Below are 21,341 nucleotides of genomic sequence, written 5' to 3'. Positions count from 1 at the left end.
GTGCTGGTCTGTCTCTCTCCTCTCATTCTGTGTGTCGTATAGGCCCGGCCTATGACCTGACTTTCTGTGAAGTGAGAGATAATTCTTTGGTGGCTGAGTGGCAAAAGCCTGTCTATGCTGGCTCTGGACCAATCTCAGGCTATTATGTTGAGTACGCTAAGAAGGGCACTTCTGACTGGACCACAGCCAATGAGAAGGCTGTCAGTCATCGCTTCCTGAAGGTGAGAGTATCTTTAGTATCATTTGTGGTTCTTAGGGTAAATTTGAGGGGTACCAGAGTGAATATTTCTTTGGGATCTTTCCATATTATAATCTGAATAAAATGCAATTTGACATACATATCACACCATAACTTCTGAAATTCTTGGATTCTCTTTTAGGTCATTTAACATTTTTCTCACGAAGCTTTAAGAAGAAAATAAATAAGAGTATCTCTTGTACATTTTACTCTGTGAAATATTATTGTGCAGAAATTGAAAGCTGGTGTTTTATTTGACTGCATTGCGGAAAGAAGTTACAACTACTGTACCTTGTTTTTTTTTCCAAAGTTAATAATATCTTCAGCACTTCGCTCTTTTGTCTCTGCAAAGCTTTTCATTGTCTTAGTTACTGTATAGTTTTCAAACGTCCACACATTACAGTTCAGCCTTTTGTACCAGCCTGCAGTGCTTTACTCACACCCGCGTATAATGCAGTGATGCAGTTACATTAAACTGAGTGACACTGACATCTAGTGGATACAATTAACAATTACTTGGTTTGAAATGGTTTACGGTACAAAATATCTAAGAAGGTAAATGTATATATTGTTTGTTTTACAATGAAAAGAAGTGATCGAATGACTTATCTCATATAAGACTGGCAAGTCAGTCAACAAATAATATAATGCAAAGAGTATTTACTAGTGTAATAAAAAATTTTGCTGCAAAAACAGTACATGTTAATAATGCGTAAATACAAATGAGGTCAAGTAATTTATTACCTAAAACAAAAATGAACAATAGGTCTAGGTGCTGGTCGGTTACAGCAACATACATTTTCCCTTCATACTTATTCACTGCAGTAACTGTTGGGTTTTAGAATTTACTACTGCTGTCAGCATCGATCTCTTTTCAGAAATTAGACTCTTCACCTGCACTGATTTCTGATGCTGACGAGAAAAATACTGTTACAATGTTAATGTCCCACTTACTGTACCTGCCGACTTTGCCCAGAATGAGGATCGCCACACCTGTGTACCAACGTTCACAGCTCTCCTCCTACCAACACTGCGTTGTTTCCTTGTGTTTTTGTTTTACCAGATAACGGGTTTGGAGACAGGCACCACCTATGTGTTCAGAGTGCGTGCAGTCAATGCTGCAGGAGTGGGTATGGCCTCAATGGCCTCTGACCCTGTGACTGCCAACACCATGGCAGGTAACATTCAATCACTGACAGAGGGAATCATTAAATTCAGTGTATTCAATTTAAAAAGAAAATGCATCTCTAGGTACAAATGTATTTCTGTTTGCATCGTCAAGTACGGCTGCAGATGTGCTTTGTTAAAGTGGTGCACTCTATTTGAGAGTGATGGGAGCAAGATGAAAGTGACCAATATAATAATACAACACCTGCAATAAAAACTCACAGAAAGTCACGACTTTCTTAGTTCTTTCTTTCTGGAGAGACAAATGGCTGTAAATTAAAAATGTTGTGTGTTTGTATATGTACTGAAGGTTCCCAGGAGGTGTCGTGTGTGGTGGATGAGAAGTCAGGTGACATTGTTCTGTCGTTTGAGTCCTGCGAAATGAACGAGGGCTCTCAGTTCATCTGGAAGAAGGATTACAAAGAAATCACCGATTTCTCTAAAGGAGTAGTGATTAAGACCGAAGGCAGCAAGTACGACACACACAGACATCCACACACATTCTCTGTCTTTGAATTCAAACAGTACAGCCTGTTACAATCTTTTATGAGCAACATCTCTGTGTCTAACTTGGTCTGTCTGTGTCTCCCTTCTGACCTGCATCGCAGCTCTAAGCTGATCTTTAAGAACGCAGATAAAGAGGACTTTGGTGCGTTCTCTGTTTCTGTCACCAACACATATGGGGTGTCATCCAGCTATACAATCTCTTCTGAAGGTAGGATTTATTCATCACTGTGGCTCTGGTGCGAAACCACCCAGCCAAACTCAGGCTCTCAAAATGTGCAGAACATCACAAAACAAAAGTGAATCTGCAACCCATGCTATTATTTTAGAGTTATTTGCCACCTAGAATGACAGCTATTTATTCCTGTTGACTTGTCGTCATTTGAATTGTTTACCATTCTTATTTTCATTATCTCTTCAGCATTTACATTACTATAAATTACATTACATAGCCTATTTGTTTCCTCTTTATGTTAAAGCAGTACATGTAAATCTTGTTCATGCCTTGATCACGAAAATTGTAACTGCGGTACAACTACATCCTGACAAGTACATCAAAAGGACAGACTTGGGCAAAAATCTAAAGGAAACTGTGTTTCGAAGAACTAAGGCGCTGTGTAGGATGCAATAAAGATGAAAGCAATGACATCGTACTTAAAAACGATCTCACTGGCATGTAGGCAAAGAACAATTTCATTACACATCTGATGAATACCAGCAGCGCACATTTCTCACATGATTTCTCAAAGCTTGGGGCCGTGTGTGTGTATTATTAACACGTCTTCATGGCAAAAGGTTTTCTGTCAGAAAGTTTCACAATATTTTTCCTTCTATTGCACCACTATGCTACCAGGCTGTAATATGTTATTCAGTGCGCCTTCCACTGATTGCTTCCCACTTGGCCCACAGTTATTTCAGTGAAACTCACAATAATTTCTGAACTCCAAGGTTTCATTTATTTCCCTTATATCACAGGTACTTGGTAAGGCTCCAATAATTTAATACATTAACTCATAATGCAGTTTGTTAGAGAAGTTTAACAGTAGGCATTGGGTGCAGTTACAGGGTATGCACAGCAGCCATGATGCAATGTGTTCCCTATGATTATACCGCTTCAGTCTATAAGTATTTGTGCATTTATCTGCGTCTTCCAATTAAAGTTTTGACTTCTCCAACTCCAAATTTGGTACTTGAAGTAGCCCATCTAACTGCATGGTAAATTTATATATATGTATAAAGTGTGATATGTATTTTACTCACTTGTTTGTGCGCACGATTATATGTAATTAATATGTTGTCTACGTTTCAGAGATGACAAAGATGCTGGCACTCAGCTATGATATCAGACACCCAAGTAGGTACCTCTGGCTGACTCCTTCAATCTCTCATAATCTCTCTCTTTGTGCCTTTTAATCTCTCTTCTCATACTTTTTCTCTGCTGCATCTTAATAGTCTCTCTGTTTTTCCCGTTTCTCCCTTTCATGCTTTCGTTTTGCTTTCTTCTGACTGCTTTGAACCTTTCAGATTTCTTTATTCTTTTAGAGGCATATTTCTCTTTTTATTTGATCCAAAAAAGTCTTACCTGCTTTTGCATCACCTGCCTAGCCGCCATTCACCTCTCTTGTTCTTTTGACTCCCATCTGACTCCTTTTTTCTTTTCCTTTCCTTTCCTTTCCTTTCCTTTCCTTTCCTTTCCTTTCCTTTCCTTTCCTTTCCTTTCCTTTCCTTTCCTTTCCTTTCCTTTCCTTTCCTTTCCTTTCCTCTCCTCTCCTCTCCTCTCCTCTCCTCTCCTCTCCTCTCCTCTCCTCTCCTCTCCTCTCCCCTAGTCATCCCGCTAAAGTCTGAGTTGGCCTATAAGATTTTGGAGAGAGGCAGAATGAGGTTCTGGCTGCAGGCTGAAGAGATTTCCTCCAATGTGACCTACAAATTCTTTGCAAACAACAAGGAAATGTCTGGAGCTAATGTAAGATATACTGCAGTTTTAAGAATGGAAAACGTAGTCAGGAGAGATGGAAAATAAATTTTCTGGCTTAAAGCCAGAACAAACTGACTGTCCATTGGCCATTTGTTGCAACATAAAAGCTGTAACAGCAGTAAAAAGTCTCCATATTCACAAAGTCTGTTACCAAGTTTGTCTGGCCTCTTTTACAATACATCTCTATTTTTCTGCAGCCCAACACGATGGGTCACAACGTCCCTACAGGTATCATTGAGTTCATCTTGGACCATTTCACTGAGGAGAATGAGGGGACATTCACCTGCCAGATCACAGATGGAGGCGGTAAAGCACAGAGCTCATTGGTTCTGATTGGAGCTGGTAAGAGGTTTGACTGTCAGTCCACCATCAGCATCTACAATAACTTTCTTAAAAGGTTGAATCATGCACAACCCATGCTAGAAAAGCTGCTGTTAACCACACGAGTATCTGACGTAAATGTGTGCAGAAAGGACTTTACGTTTTCGAACCCTTATTTTTCTAAATATGTTCAATTTCATAAATTATTATTCCCCTCTCATACAAGGGACCATTAGCTGGGTACACCACAGAAATAATCTGTAGCTACAACTGGAAACACTTTGATCTTTTAATTATTCTCTGTTTATGTGTATCTGCATGTGCACACAGCTTTCAAGGCAGCGTTGGCTGAGGCTGACTACCAGAGGAGAGAGTACATCAGAGTCAAAGAGGGTAAGAAATACAAAACATCATCCACTTTAGAGCTTGTATGAGCTTTATTCTTATAGCCTGAGACCAGCACACCACTATGTTGCCTGGGAGACAACTAATCAGTGATTATACCGAGAGTATAGAGGGTAGAAGTGGACCATCTTTACTTAAACTCAAAATGGACACAGTTCAAATGGCTCGCTACGTGACAAAGTCAAAATCCTCCAATTTACCAATTACACCTGTAGGAGAAGTGCAAAGTTTTGCATTAACCCTCCCGTTGTCTTAGGGTCAAAATGACCCGCAGCTGTGTTCAACCAAGTTCTTTTTTATTTAATTTTTATTTTTATAGGAAGCTCACAGCCTCCTTGTCATCAACGATCCCAAAAAATATAAATAAAATAGAACTTGGTTGAACACAGTTATGGGTCATTTTGACCCTAGGGCAACGGGAGGGTTAAGTATTGGCTTTTTCACAATGAATTTAATAAAGCTTATGATAAAGTTCCACAAGTAACTATAAAGTGCTTATATTCCTTTCCTGGGCCTTTGTCTCATGTCTGTATCCACCACAGGCCCCCACTTCAGTGAGTTCCTGTCACTGCAGGTTGGAGATGACTGCTCTGTCACTTTGGTCTGCAAGGTAAATACACCCTGACTCAATAATTACTGAATGTTTACCCTCAAAACAATTGGGAGGCTGACATATAGCTCATTAGACATTCTAATGAGACTGAATGCAAGATGCCACAATGCAAATGATAAGGTCCAGACTGAAAGTAATTCAGATTATGCTGTCAGTGTTTTGTCCTGGGTTTGTTAGAATGTATATTATTTAGATCTTAAAATGTAAATGTTGTTAGTGTGCCTTGAGACAATATGAAACTGACATCTGTTTAATCTGTCATTTTAGCCCAAATAAGCACATTTTTAATAATTTAGAAACACAGTAAACATGCAGGAAGTGCCAATACACAGCAGGCATAAATATCAACCATTTTGCAGAAATGTGATCCATTTGTATTTGTTGTCAGTGATTACTTAGGTTACAATATATTCTTGAAAATGAAAACAGCCTGAAGTTCCCTGGCGGAAAGACTGCATTTAAAACATTTTTTTTTTTTTTTTTATCCATAAAGTGGTTGTGAGTAACTGCCTAGAAAAGAAAAGTTAGAGTTATGTGCAAACATTTGGGCACCCCTGAGCAAAATACATAGTTTGTTGATTTTTGAAGTGAAAATAAGTAAATACTAACCTTGCAGTAAGCAGACATTAAAAATTAGCCTCTCTTTAAATATTAATGCACTCTTACCTTTTAGTTCATGAAGAAAATGGCAAGAATTTAGGTAGGTTTTCTTTCTTCCTTTTTTCGTGGCATGCTGTTGCTGAGAACTTCTTTAACTCCTGACTGGTTTTGTTAGGTGAAGAATTGTCATTAGGCATTGTCAAATGATGATGACACCAGCGCTTGATCGATTCTCTGACTTCAAACGTTGTGGTAACACTCAACAACTGTGGGCTCATCTAAGCAGCTGACTGAGTATCTGAAATGAAACTAACTGATGCCTACAAAGCAGGGCAAGCCTATAAAAAGCTTTCAAAGCCCATTAATTTGAAGGTTCCGCTGGCTGAAATTTTATTAAGAGATGGCAGTAAAGAAGACCTCGAAGTCGAGACAAGATTTGGATGACCAAGAAAACGTTCTGGTCTGTTGGGCAGAAAGGCAAATCCAAACCGTTAAAAGACTGCAAAGTAGCTGCAGGAAGGACATGTACACAGGAGAGGTGATGCAGCATCTCACAGTGCAGCACTGTAATAATGATCCAAAGGACGCAACGTCATCACATAGGTCAGCGTTTGAAGTATGCAATGCAACATCTTGATAAGATTGAGTCATTTTGGAATCAATTGCTATGGAAAGATGAAGTTCAAATCGAGCTCTTTGGCCACAATTGCCAACGGTATTGTAAGAAGAAAAAAGGAGCAGTATTTAATGAAAGCAATGTCTTTCCAACTATTCAGCTGGTTTCTGTTCAGGTTGGAGGTTTTGCGCTTTGGGGTTGTGTGGCAGGCAGCAAGGGTGTATTGGCCATCGGGAATACTAGGACAAATCCTAGTGGGCCGTTGGGCCGTCAACATTTTTTTTACCAGTCCTCTCTCGGCACAACCAATATGTATTCAATCCTGACCAGAACTGAACTGAACGTCCCCCCCCCCCTCCAACCCTCACACACACACACACACACACACACACACACACACACACACACACACACACACACACACACACACACACACACACACACACACACACACACACACACACACACAATGGATCCCACTGAATATTGGTAAACTCTGGATGCAAATACAATCCAGTCAGTCAAGAAACTAAAACTTGAAAGTCTTCAAGAAATACAAGCTGAAGTATTTAGAATGGCCGACACAATCTCCTGACCTTAACATCATTGAAAATCTGTGGGTATATCTTAAACATGCTGTGCGTGCAAATAAATATCTGAGAACTTGAAGTGATTCATGAAGAGTGGGTGAAAAAAAGTTCTCAAATTAAGAATAGAAAGCTTCGCTGGCTGCAAAAACCGACACAAACTTTTGCTCATCTCACAATTGTTACATTTTAATGCTCATGAAATAAAAAAGCATGATTCATTCACATTTGACATAAGATTTTCACTTCAGTTAAATCTGTTTGCTGCAGGGGTTTACTTGTTTTCACTTCCCAAATTCTTGCACACACCTTAACTCTTGGTGTTGCTAAACTACCACATCAACAAACCTTTAAACACATCAATAGCTTGTTGAATTTGCATTTTGTAATGAGTTTTAGAAAATATAAGGACAAGCGTTTATATTGTTTATGTGTTTATGTAAATATTTATTGTCATTGTAAAAAGATATGACAAAATCTGAGGTATGTGGCCATAATGGCATTGCTACCAGCAAAGGTCAAGCGTATTGCTGATATTACCTACAGAACATGTTTCGTTGACCTGTTACACTTGAAGCATCTAAGAGGTTCTCACTAAAAGATGCACCACATCTAAACTCAGGAAAAATACATAACTTTTAGAGGCCATTTTATTAAAGTGGAGTAAAATGCAGTTTTTGAGTTCGTTCGACCTGGGACTGTTTGATTTTACGTTAAGCAGAGATATATAAGAAGCTAAGACCTCCCTTTCTTTGAACTGAAAATGATACTGAATGTTTTAATAATGTGCATGATTATCTTTTTTCATTGTAGGTTGCTAACTTGAAGAAGGAATCAGAGTTCCACTGGTACAAAGAAGAAACAGAGATCATCCCTGATGTGAAACCTGACCTTGGATCAGGAGTCTGTAAACTACCAATTAAACTGGTAACGGCACATTACTACTATTAGGGCCTAATTTACTAAGATCTCAAATAAAGGGTACTAAATTGCGTGTTTTTTTCCAAAAGTTTGCACATTTATTTTACCCGTGACTTACTAAGAGTATTTGCATCACTGATATCAGGTGCAAATCGCTGTATTTAAATGTGGGGTTAAAGTGATTCCAGCCATTCTAACAGAACGACCGCAAAAGGAAATGGAAATCTGATCCCATTGAAATTAAGAAATATAAAAATAACAAGAACAAAATGCTATATAGGACATTATCAGCAATACTGTGGGAAAAACAAAAAGGTGAAAAGAAACCCGCTTAATAATAAAACGTCGGCAATAAAACAGGAGGGACGGTAAGATGCTTCTAACAAACACTGAGCAGCAAGTCCAGCTCTTTCTGTGATGGGCCGGTGAATTAGTCTCACTCAGTGCCTTGTGAGTGCTCGGGAACCTTATGTACCTGTGAATTCTGCAGCTAATCTTTTAAAATAAAAAAAAAGCGTACCATACTATTATATCTCATGCACACACATATCAGGATGCCATGGTTATACTAAGCAAAAGCATGATTGTCATATTTTGATCAGTCATATAAGTGATGAAAAGGCTGCCCTCCAATGTATTCAAGTTAGACAAATCTGAGTTCCTTATGTCCCTATGTTTCCTCTCTAGTTTTCACGGAAGACAGTTGGAGTTTATAAGGCCACCATCAGTGATGACAGAGGAAAAGATATGAGCCAAATCGATGTCTCTGGAAAAGGTAAATATATGTTTCTTACTTAATTTATCTAACATTTTATTTAGTGAAGCAGTTTAATGTCTATGACAGCTGGCTTGTTGTCTAACCGAGCAAGTATAAATGATAACCCACAGTGTAATGAAACGAATTAAATTAAAAGAGACCTTAATGCTTATTAAATAGCAGGAGACAGGAAAACAAATATGGTCCAAATTCATATACTGTATCAGGACATGGTAAATTAATGCTTTTTTAACAACAACAACAAAAATGTCTCTACTGTATGAAAATAGTTCTTGCTGTGTGACAACTTGCTCAGCTGCTGGTTGTGTTGATTCTGGAGAAAATACATTTTAAATTTCCTGTAAAAGATTGTGTAAAACAAACTTCAAGCTTGTACATCTGTTTTGACATTTTAAAGACAGACACAACAGCACTACTGTCCTTTCTCGAATAATCTCTATCTCCTCAATATTAGCGGTTAGCAAGTATTTAATCAGACTTTAAGGCAGAGATTTTTTTATATACAGTTTTACTATTTTATCTAGGTGGCACACTGCAAAAGAACCAACAGTATTCCCTCTGTTAGTTTATTATTGGCAACAGGGATACTAGGTCACAAGATTCAGAGAAAGTGTAACCATGTAGGAACAAATACCCAGACTGTTGAAGAAATAAAATTGTTTAATCTAATCCCTGCTTTGCTGAGTTTTGAATGCCACCACCAGGGGGTAGTATCATGCCTCTCCATCCTCCTGGCGCTTTCTCTGACCCCATGTTACTCTGCTCTCTTCTAGTCTTTGACGATGCCATAAACAAGCTCAGCCAACTGGCTGGTAGGTATCTTCCTTCAACACACACACACACACACACACACACACACACACACACACACACACACACACACACACACACACACACACACACACACACACACACACACACCTACACGCATGCACAGAGGTGAACACACAAACCTCAATTATCTCATGAACAGATATCTATATGGAAAACATGGCTAAACATCACCAGCATCATCCTCTTCCCAATGGAGGGATCCAGTTCAAATTATCCAAATTTAACATGGCACAAACACACCGCAGTGATAAGAGATTCAGTAGATCAATCACCAGGCTGATATGTTTCTGTCTTAAAATCCCACTGCTACACACACAAACACTTATCAGCGTGTGGCAGAAGTTGTCATGCTGGAAGCATTTGGCCATCATGCCATCATGTGGTGAAATCACTTTAAAATTCCACTGCGCTGTCACAGTGACAGTGTGGAGGAGCATCTTACTCCTATTTTAAGAGACAGTCACTTGACAGCTCTGCAGCAACTGCTACAGCAGTGGTTGCAGAGGAGAAGAGGGTTCATTACTGTGATAATGGGAAACCATGGTGATGTGACCAGGTGGATGACACACTTGTCCACTTGTAATGTGCAGCAAACAAAGTCCCACACAGACATAGTGTAGTATGCCATGCCCTTTTAGGTATAACGGCTTACAAAAAAGTTAATAAAACCTATTATGGTTAAAATGGTTTACTGAATAGCAGCATACAAACAGTCTGCACTCTAAAATTTGCACTCAGCTTCATTAGTACAATTTTGCTCTCCAAGCTGGACAAAGGTAACAAAAAACAAACCAAAAAAAAAATCCAAAACAAAACAGAAATCTAGATAACAGGATATAATAGATACTAGCTCCAAATGGCTCCAAATGGATGTTTGATTGTATTTGATCCATTCTGTTCTGCATGTGGTAGCTCTCGGCAAAACGAGGTTAGATTATCCAGCAGCAAGCGGGTAATATGTTTTTCATTTTGATTTCAAATGTGCCCTCCATCACCTCCATCACCTCCTCTAGGAGCCAGTGCAGCACAGCTGGTGATTCACTGCACAGCAACAGGCATTCAGCTGCAGTGTCACATGAAGTATTACACCTCTGAGATGAACATCACCTGGTTTCATGGGTAAGCAATTAGATTTATAATACTAGTAACACTACCTCTAGTACCACTAGAACTATAAACACTACAACCACAACTAATAATAGCAGTTTGAAGACAAGGAAGAAAGGGAGAAGAAGAGGAACTCCAGTATTTGTAGTCATAGCAGGGCTTTTAGGAGGAATTTGAATTTACTTTTAAGCCTTCCTATAAACATGCTGACCACAAAACATTATTTTGCTTTTCTCCCAAGTCAAACCGTCGGGAGTGGCAAAAACAATAAGCCACATAATAAAACTTGTGATGGCTGTTGGCGAGTGTTTTCATTATCCTGGTTATTGCAGTAAAATTGCCCAGTTTTGTGACAGAAATAACACCCCTATCATTTTCTATGAAGAACCAAAGGTTTTTTTCTGCACTTAAAAGCACTCCATCTTACCCGAGAGATTATAAGAATGGGGACGGAGGGAATGTAGAATGAAAGTCAGTGGACAGAAAAAAAAGGAGGACCGAAAAAAAAGACAGAGAAAAACAGTGGCGAGAAATAGAACAAAAATGATGGAGATTCGATTTTTAACATCTCCCTGCCCTTTCTGTGAGTGTGTGAGTGACAGATAGCCGTAACATTAAGGAGGCATGTAAACATGATTTTCCATTACTTCTGAAACTGCCTTCACGCACTCTCACAACCACACACATACACACTAACCTCTCCTCTCTTCTCAGTGAGACTAAACTGTCCCACAGTGACAAGATTGTGATTGGAGGAACCCCTGCCATGGCATCAATGGAGGTATTATCATCTCCTGTACAATGCTGAATTGTATATGCTTCTTAGGTGAATCACATTGGGGAATTTTAAGGCAATGAAGCACCGAAATCAGTGGCACTGTTGTCCTCAAAGTGCTTTTGCAGAGGTGACACCGGGGCAACTTAGAGATTAATTAAATTGATAATGACAAGGGGCAACTAATGAAGACAAATAGTTTCAAACTCATTTGTGTTACGACCTCCAAGATCTCAGTTTGGTTCTCTTGGGCGGCACCTGTCGCAGAAAGTAATAAGTGCAACTACAATTTTGGACTTCACTTCCCAGAGATAATAAGTGTCGTCTGTGTGACACCAAGTCAGTTGGCAGTTAAAGAACGAGTTGAATGACCAGCCTGTTCTGTCAGCTCCGCCTTCACTCTCTCGCAAATTAATCGCCCTGAATGATGAAAAACTTTGCCGGAAATGTTGCCAACAACACCCAGTTTGTTCAGTTCTTAATACCAAAAATACAATGCCTTCTCATTTGATGATACATAATGACTTACCAGATGTTTATTGAAAAGAAAATCTTCAAGATTATTACTTTAAAGTTAATTCATTAAGCAGCATGTCCTCCTCTAATTTGCAGTCAAAAGCTTTATAATTGTAATTACCTGAAAAATAAATGAATCTTTTCTAAACTAAGACTGAAATAAACAGTAGGACACCGAGTTAATTGGTTCGTTGGTCATATTACTAAGGGGTTTGTCGGTGGTTTGATTCACAGGTGATTGAGCCAATGGATAAAGATAAAGGAATGTACTCCATTGTGATCACTGACTCTGAAAACTCACATAAACGCACACTGGACCTCAGTGGCGATGGTGAGTACCTTCCCTCTCTTATTTGCTGTCTCTCAGTGTCGCCTACTCCTTTTATTGATAGTTCAGTAAAAAAGAGGGTAGAAACAACAGTCACTTCTTTTCATGGCTCTCTTGGCTTCAATTTGTAGTCTATGACTTTGAAGTGATACTCCCATCAGAAACTATTCTTTGAGTATCAAACACTTATCCCTTTCGGCCTGAAAACTGGCAGTAAAACATTTGCTGTTTTCTCCGTCACGAAGAGCTGCAGTCCGTGGTCAGCTTGAATTTGTGTTGGTTAAAGTCAGAACAGGTTTACCTGCGGGAAAAAGTATCAAAATGTCTACTAAAACTTGTCAAACCTCTCATGCAGAATAATCAACTTCTCTGTCTTTCCATATTCTGAATATGTTCCAATTATGAGATATTCGATAAGTGCATTGCTCTCAAGTTCCATTATTCACCTCCTCTAAAAGCCACCGCAGAAGTGATGTGTTTGTTTTCACTAAAATATGTTAAATGATCAGTACTGCTGTGATTTTTCATGAAGGAGCAAGCATGTGTACTGACTTTCTGCTTTTTGTCCGTTACAGTATACGAGAAGGCATTCGCAGAGTTCCAGAAACTCAAGTAAGACTACACTCTCAAATCTGTTTCTTTACACGTGCCTTTATGTGTATATTTTAGTCAGACTAACTTTGCTAATGATGAATCACTGTTTCCTTTGCTTTTCCATCATAACTGTTAGTTTGACTACATTCTTTTTACATAAAAACCATAGTCTTTAGCCTTGCTTCAAAAATTTTTTTTTTTTTTTTTTTTTTTTTTTTTTTTTTTAAAGTTTACTATAAGTACATTTGATATTTTGACTGACTAGTTTGACTGGATTTGAATACTTTAAATGACATCTACCAGAAATGTGTTTATTTAAATTTTTATCTCTACAACATTATACAGTAAATGGTGCAAAGCCTGCAGACCATTTCAAGCAGCTTGAGTTGAACTCCTGCACACACAACACACTCAATTTGACTGCAAGTCACTCGTTGATCCATACAACAGTTCCATTAAAACAGCCAGTTAAAAATATCAGTGGACTTTTGATCTGTTTATTATCCTGCTGGACTGTTTGGAAACACAGCTACTACTGCTTCTGTCGAATATTATCAAGATCGACATGCCTGCCTCCACCCAGCATCGACCTGCGGGCTCTTTTTTGAAGTTCCCAGGGGCCACAATTCTTCTGTGGATTTAGACTGTGTTGGTGTTTTCTGACACTTCCAACTAATCCAGACTGATTTTGAACTTAGGAGTCTGTGGGGGCTGTACCGTCAACTTTATGACTCTACTGTTTGTGACAGTACTTTAGGACTCTAGCTGCATCTTTGGGGTCGTTGTCATTCTGCAGATTGAATTTGGGACAGACCAGATGGGTCCCTCATGGAATTACAGGATAGATAAGAATCTACTGTAAACATCTACTACAAACATCTACCGCCTAAAACGTTTTCACAACACAGTAGATGACAATTAGTCATATAAGGTACTGTAGCCTACATGTTTGCATTTGAAGTCATTGTAAATAGTTCCAACTCTGAACAGATACATGGTCCAGATACAGTACATGATACAGTAGTCCAGTTTAAGATTGCTCTCATCTACAAGCTGGACTTTTCAAAAACTACAGGGAATCCAAAAACTCCACGCCTCGCTGTCTGGAAGAGGTCCAGTGTAATTTGAGATAAAAATCTGCATTAAAAATAGAAGCAGTCAGGTAGCAGAGATCCTTTGGGGTCCTTTGGCTAATTGGGCCAAAGCAAACCCCACACACTGAATTTTGCAAATCCATTTAGAAAAAAACAATTGAAACTCCAAACACTAAACACAGCACACAGAGTGGAACCCGTCCAAATCCCTTTTCTAATTAACATTCAAAGAGAGACATTTAAGCACAAGATTTTACAAACACATTGAAACAAGTGACACCCTGTTGCCATTTTGATTGAGCATCAACATGCCAAGAGGAGAACAGAGTTCCCCCAGCCATCTGGTCCTGCGGCTGACCTCTGGTCCTGCCCTGCTGCTCCGACAGCCCTCACGAAAAGATTCGGAAAACTCCCGGAATAAACAACATTATAATGTGGTTTGGCTCTAAACCCAGCTTGCCTCATGGCAAACCATCTGATCACTGTTAGAAAACCAAAAATACAAAAATATGTCTGTGTGGTCGGTGCGTGGAGCCAGGTGATGGAAACTGACCAGAACCAACCTGGCTGAAATACAGCTACAATGATACAGACGTTTCCTGCTGTTTCCAGATAGAGCACTTTTCTTTATAGGGTATATGATAAGTGTCCTGCCAAGATAACACTGTCTAACTTTCTGTGTGTTTCAGGGCTGAGGCCTACGCTGAGAAGAGTGAGTTTACCCTCCAGTTCTTCTTCTTTCTTTGTTCAAAAGTCAGTTTATAAAGCAATAGGAATGATTGATAATATGGTTTGTTTCAGACCGTGGTAAAGTGGTGGGAGGACTACCTGATGTGGTTACCATTATGGAGAAGAAGGTAGGTATCTAAATGTGTGCAATGTTAGGTCTCTGTCGCCGAACACGTTCGGTCATCTTTACTCTTTCCGCAGACCCTGAGTTTGACATGTACAGTGTGTGGAGACCCCAAACCTCAGGTCTCATGGCTGAAGAACGGAGCAGATGTCGAACCTGATGATCAGGTAATTTACCTGTTACCGTGCATATGACACGGATCAGCATATATTTCACACCTTGTTTTTAACCTGTCACTGAAGCACATAATTAAATTGTGTATGTGAGTCATGTGCATCACACTGGTTCGTGTTCAGCTCTTCCAGCAGGGCCTCGCTCTTTCATTGCATTCCTACCTGCTGAATACTACTGCCGCCTCTTAACGCTAAGCTGTTTAACCACTCCAGAAACCCTGCTCGTCTTTCCTTTCTCACAAATAATTATCTTATCAACCCAACACAACTGCAACAGTATTTTTCTTTGATACTAAAGAAATTCCAAACTCAGTATGAGTCTAACACAATGTGTTGCATCATGTCATATTATGTTGTGGCTTTGACTGCGTTTCAATATTTTCCACACTCTTTCGATTCATTGGGGTTGTATCACAAAGACCACACTGTGTAGGCACAATTCAATGTACAACTATGACAGCAATAATGGTTTTAATATCAAGACAAGTACTTTTGACAGAACATGAAATGTTACCTTTGAAATGACATGTAAACTAATATAAAGTAATGAAAAATTATATTTTAAAAAGCATTTTAGGAAATATTAAAGTTGCTAATAAAGTACGTTTTAAATAGTGTATGTTTCAAGTGTGGTTTAAATAGGTCACAAAATTTACACTGATTAATGATCCCAGATGATACACTTTAGTTCCCTGTTGGAACCTGACTGATTGCACTGCTGGAAGTCCCTTTCGAGCAAAAGCCCTTCATATATTTACCGACAGGGTCACGAGTATTAAAGGAAACAAAAGACCTCAATTTGGTTTGAGGGACTTTATAAGTGAGGTCAGTATCAGCAGTGCACTCCTCGATCAGTAACGGAGCACATCTACCTCTCATAACTCATTGACCTACTTGCCAACCAGTATAAGTCTACAGTCTGTCCCTAGTCAGTGGAGGCTCTTTCAACAGCATCAGGATCCTGCGGCTCCTACCAGCTTTGAAGATTTAAGTTTGAGAAACCCCGGTCCAGGAGGAATTTCTGTTCAAGTTTGCCCTCTTCTTTATTCATTCCCTCACCTGCTAATAATCTGTCTAAAACAAGAACTGAGGTCCTTGGTGATGTGTTTTCCAAACCTCAGGAGTGCCTCTCCCCTACCTAGTTACCACAGAAGCTACTGTAGATATGAAGATAACAGAAAAACAAACAGGAATATATATACAGATCCTGAGAATATTGCTCTGAAGCTCAGAGTAGAAACAGGTATGACTGCAGAGCTACACAGGCTTAAATAGAGGGAAACCGGAGCAGATGGTAAAAAACAGAAATTAATGCTTTAGTACGTTTTGTCACTAAGCATGAGCTTTTTGTGCTCAGTGTACTATTGTTGTCACCAAAACAACTATAATTACCAGATAATGTTTTTCATAGAGCAGCTTCCTTTCATCAGTCCAACAGAAGAGAAACAAGCAAACCACAGATTAACCTACATTGGTCTAATAAATGAATGCAATTATCTAAGACCACATAACATGTTAATTAGAAAATGGCCATCATTTTTAGGATTTTTAGTCCATAGAGCTTTTAATTTCTCACAATTAAAGGCAAGTGTTTCTCTTAATAGGAATGTAATTGGCCTGCTACAAGTGTCACTCCATAAAAATGTATAAATGTCCAGACCTTACAAATGAGTGGGCAGGTGTGAGAGGAGAATTGAAATACTGTATTCTGGTCTGCACCGTTCACACGGTATGACTCAGACTACAAGTACTCTATCTGGTCTCAGGTGTCTGCCGACCGTAGACAGAAGTGGACTCTGAACGCTTTAAATGTAGGATAGTTTTGTTTTGTTAGTCTCAAGCGCGGATAAGATATATTTTAATTGACATTTAATTTAATTATATTTTGTTTGACCAACGGGGCTCAGCCGAAAAAAGAAAGACTACAGACTAGAATACCATCCAGTTCTCATTCCCAGGGTGTCAAATACTGCCGTTTTGTCAAAGCCGTTGGCTTCAGAGATACACAAGAGGTGCTGTTTGGTGTCGGCACTTTGACACCAAAGGGCATTATGACTGAGAAGAAATAGTGACAAAATCCATGTGGGGAATACGTCGGGGTGGTTGGATGGAATTAGAAAGGACTCTCACTCTGGAGTCCGGTGTTCAAGGCCATGAGAAAGCAAAAGTCTATTGTTAAAGTCTAAAGTTATTTACTTGACATTATTTCTGTAAAATTACATATTTTAACACAAACCATGATCTTTTTTAAAACCCATCTCTGTGCTTTTTGGTGTCTAAAACTGAAGGACTTTGTACGTATCTCTGAGATGCCAATGGGCTGTGACAAACTGGCAGTGTTTGACATCCTGGGATGAAAACGAACTGGGAATACATCATTAGTCCTCGTGTCCATCCAGCTCATGCAGCAGCGCTTAGGTTTTGCTACGGGAAGGTAGTAATCAAAGCTCATGCTGCAGCTCTAAGTAAAAGATAAATCTAATTTTAAATCAAACTTGAAGTGACAGCCTTTTAAATGATAAGTCATGCTAAACCCCCTGTGCTGCCGTCCCCACTTTTTTAACCTTTGATTTCATTTTTCAGTATGTGGTCTCCCTGGACCAGGGAAGGTTTGCCTGTCTGACGATTAAAGGTGTTTCCATGGAGGATTCTGGCAGATATACCATGATTGTCCAGAACAAATACGGAGGGGAGTCTGTGGATATTGTGGTGAGTGTCGCTGCCGTGTACCACAAATGACTGGATTTAGCAATGACATTTCTCTGACCATCGGTGGTGGAAATCTTGTCTTTTCATTGGTGCGTAACAGTGAGATATATTTATGATCACAGCAGCACAAAGCTGCTACAGAACTGATATTTGTCATTGTGACTATGGTCTGACCCTGATTTGATAGTGTTAATATGAAAAAAAAAAAAAAAAAAAAAAAAAAAAAAAAAAAAAAAAGCAAAATCAAGACCAAGGATATAGTTAAGACTCAAAATGATTCATTTCAATGCTGTGCAATGTTTGAATGAAGGTTTAGCCCTTTGAAACTCGTCTCTGCTGTCTATTGTCATATGCACTCAGTAGAGTGAATGCATGTGTGGAAAATGTTAAGTTGTGTTATGTCCTTGTCTCTTTCTTTCTGTCTCCAGGTCAGTGTGTACCGCCATGGGGAGAAAATCCCAGATGCCAAACCAACTCTGACCCCTAAAACACTTATCCCTCCTAAACTCCCCATTGAGATCCCTCAGCCAAAGACCCAGGCTGCCCCAAGCCCTGCCCCCTCTGCTTATAGTCCCGCACCTCCTAAGGCAGCAGCAGGAAGAGGGGTGAAGAGCCCCACTCCTACTCGGAGGAAGTAAAAAGCATAACAGTCATAAATGAGGAATAAATCCATTCATGCACTGGTGCACATGTACACCACACATAGAAGCTTCCATTGGTGTTCTCTATCTGGTATGAAATGGACCTAATGCTAAATTAGAGTCAAGTAAAAAAAAAACAACAAAAAAAAAACATAATTAAAATAATTATAGAAATTGTGACAAAAAGCAAAAAACACAGTTTCACTGTGAAGTATGAGATAGTTTTATTATGAAAATAAAAAAAAATGTGAAAATGAATGAAATAAAATACAAAACTCATTTCATATCTGCATATGGATGATGAAATTGGAAACTAAATCGAAGTGAAACTTGAATGAAGCTAAAATTTGAATAAAACTTTCTGAAAAACAAATGAGATGTGTTTAAATTCACACTGGAGGTGAACATTTCTGTGACAGAGATCGATACATACAATTTAATAACATACATTACATAGGGTATACACAATGGACATGTCTGTTCAGAATGCTTAAGCCCCTCAAATCTATACACATAGTCTCGAAACATGTTCCCCTATGTCACATGACATCTTGATGTTAGAATTACTCGCTTTGATATGCTTCATTAGTATGCTGGTGAAAACACATGTCTGATTTTTCATTGTTGCACATCATGCCTCATGAGGTCCTAGGCAGAGTTGCCCAATTCTCTCACATGCTCTCACATGCACACGACTACCGCCACCCTTTGAAGATAGGGCCAAGTCAAGTCACGTCATGGCCCAGTGGAGAGAGGAGGGCCCACTCGGCCTGTATGGAGGGGCGGTTCTGCACATGATCAGTGGTTTGGCTCAGTCTCACAGTCATGTGATTTACACATTTACATGTTCTGAAAAACCTCTCTCGTGTAATATTGATGCACAAAACAATACAGGCACAGCTCCCAGTCACTGCTACATCCAACAGGATCAATGCTCACACTATGTTGTTTTTATTAAAATAGCTTTGACAAAGGAGATGTTAATACAGGTACAGAGTGAAATAGGTCGAGCTGTACAAGTCATTATACCACCACTTCTTCAACACTGTCAACCGATGGCTGCAAATATATAACACCGTCCTCCTTAACATCACCATGGTGAGATACTGAACATGCTGAAGATCAGCCGGCACTGAATCAACACCAAGTAACCCGTAGCTGTGAAGCAGGACTGTCATACTAACACTGCTGCGACACAAAACTGCCATAAACAAAATTCTGCCCAACTCTGACTGTTAGCAGAAGATATTTTTTATGGAAAAAAAACTACATGCATTCTACCTTACAGCCAAATATTAATTATATTCAGTCCTCCCGGTCATCAGCCGACAGCAGAAAGAGACATGCTGCAAGTAGTCAGGTTTAAAGACTTGTGCCCGAGTGCAGGAAGGAGAGATGGCAGAGCTGATGAAAAGATGGCTGATGAGATTTGTGGTTCATTAAAGCTGATGAGAGCAGAAGAGCAGACGGAGAAGAGAAAGGAGGGGTGGATGGGTAAAGTCATTGTTTCTGTGTTTGCTGTTGCTAATAAAAGAAAGAGATTACACTTTGCTGAGCCTGTTTATTCATTCTGTCAGAGGGAAAGAGACCGAGAACAAAAGATGGGTTGTGAGAGTGAGAAGACTGGAGTAATGGAGAGACTCAAAGAGAGAACGTGAGACTGTGAGGTTCCCAGTGCTTTGTGTTACTTTAGTTGCTGATGTGTCTGCTCTGGTGCTATGAGATGAGTCGTGACAAATTTGTTACCAATTTGAGAGTGAGTTGAGTGAATGAAAAGGAGAGGGTTATAGTAGAGGGGGATGCTGCTTGCATGTACTTTGCTATTGGTGTTGTGCTTTTCTGGACATGAAGACAAATTTCATCGTGTGTGTATGCACAAGTGAAAGAAAGGGGGACAAAACGTACGTGACAGATGAATGCAGATAATTCAGGGTTGTGTGGTGATGAAGGACTTCTGAAGTGCGACAGAGAAGGAGAGGCAGAGAATGAGACTTGTGTGTATGAGAGTGAGCGGGAGGGAGGGAAAGAGAGACAGAGATCTGAATCATTTTGATGTTTTGCTGATCATCTGCTGTGAGATCATTTTCCTGACTTTTTAATTAATTTTCACATTTTTAATCAACATAATTACAGAGAATCCAAATGTTACCATGACAACCAACTTTTAATTTTAATAAACTTGGGAAATGACTCGTCTCCGTGTAACACACAGACAGCCTGTGCACTCACAGCACGCACAAATGGACGCATACATACAGATACACGACCGCACACAGGAGCATAAACACAAGTTCACACACGCACACACACACACACATATACACACATATAGATGGCTGCTATCTAAATGGAATAGCTAGCCAGTACTGATAGCATGAAATTGTGTTTCCAAATATAACACCGTGTCATTGGAGTGTGTCTGCCTGTGTGTTTTGAGACACCAGACTATAGAATATACTGTATGTTCATCTACAATCTTCCACATGGGGGCACTATGGAAACACTCAGACACTGTTACTTACTTTAAGGTGCACACACACACACACACACACACACACGCACGCACGCAGGCAGGCAGGCAGGCAGGCAGGCAGGCAGGCAGGCCTGCCCTAATTAAAGCAACGCTGTTCAAACAATGAGATAAACTAGCAGCAGAGACATTTTGTGGGTGTGCACTGACACAGCCACATTTTGAAATACCACTTTTACGCACACATATACATGCTCATACCGACACACACACACACACACACACACACACACACACACACACACACACACACACACACACACACACAGACATTTTTTTAATTTGCAATCTGCATTGCGAGGGTAAATGCTTATTATTATGATGATGAAATTGATTACGGATGATTTTTGCCTAAAAGAGAGGAGAGGTGCACACAGGGACAACAGAAGGAGGAGAGGAGAGGAGAGAGGAACCAATACAGGACAGCAGCGAGAGGGGAGAAACAAAAGGCATGTTATGCTG

General features: G+C 39.6%; 1 protein-coding gene across 1 annotated transcript in view; it reads left to right on the top strand.

Moving 5' to 3' along the window:
* Window positions 1-19,895, top strand: part of myom2b (myomesin 2b) — a 34,994-nt gene extending 15,099 nt beyond the window's left edge. The window contains exons 19-39 of the mRNA XM_069173583.1: window positions 43-221; window positions 1,302-1,416; window positions 1,716-1,878; window positions 2,014-2,120; window positions 3,219-3,263; window positions 3,736-3,872; window positions 4,082-4,226; window positions 4,536-4,598; window positions 5,153-5,220; window positions 7,840-7,953; window positions 8,635-8,722; window positions 9,499-9,537; window positions 10,573-10,678; window positions 11,381-11,447; window positions 12,192-12,288; window positions 12,861-12,897; window positions 14,663-14,685; window positions 14,775-14,830; window positions 14,904-14,993; window positions 17,583-17,708; window positions 18,137-19,895. Coding sequence (XP_069029684.1) covers window positions 43-221; window positions 1,302-1,416; window positions 1,716-1,878; window positions 2,014-2,120; window positions 3,219-3,263; window positions 3,736-3,872; window positions 4,082-4,226; window positions 4,536-4,598; window positions 5,153-5,220; window positions 7,840-7,953; window positions 8,635-8,722; window positions 9,499-9,537; window positions 10,573-10,678; window positions 11,381-11,447; window positions 12,192-12,288; window positions 12,861-12,897; window positions 14,663-14,685; window positions 14,775-14,830; window positions 14,904-14,993; window positions 17,583-17,708; window positions 18,137-18,346 — 2,075 coding nt within the window. The 3' untranslated portion in view covers window positions 18,347-19,895. The remainder of the gene's footprint in view (window positions 1-42; window positions 222-1,301; window positions 1,417-1,715; window positions 1,879-2,013; window positions 2,121-3,218; window positions 3,264-3,735; window positions 3,873-4,081; window positions 4,227-4,535; window positions 4,599-5,152; window positions 5,221-7,839; window positions 7,954-8,634; window positions 8,723-9,498; window positions 9,538-10,572; window positions 10,679-11,380; window positions 11,448-12,191; window positions 12,289-12,860; window positions 12,898-14,662; window positions 14,686-14,774; window positions 14,831-14,903; window positions 14,994-17,582; window positions 17,709-18,136) is intronic.
* Window positions 19,896-21,341: the final 1,446 nt, after the last annotated feature.

This window comes from Embiotoca jacksoni, unplaced genomic scaffold (genome assembly GCF_022577435.1).
Source record: "Embiotoca jacksoni isolate LCO1_2020_lvr unplaced genomic scaffold, fEmbJac1.0.p SCAF_6, whole genome shotgun sequence".
NCBI lineage: Eukaryota > Metazoa > Chordata > Actinopteri > Embiotocidae > Embiotoca > Embiotoca jacksoni.
The sequence above is the reverse complement of the archived record's forward strand: the minus strand, read 5'-3'. Positions and strand labels throughout refer to the sequence as shown.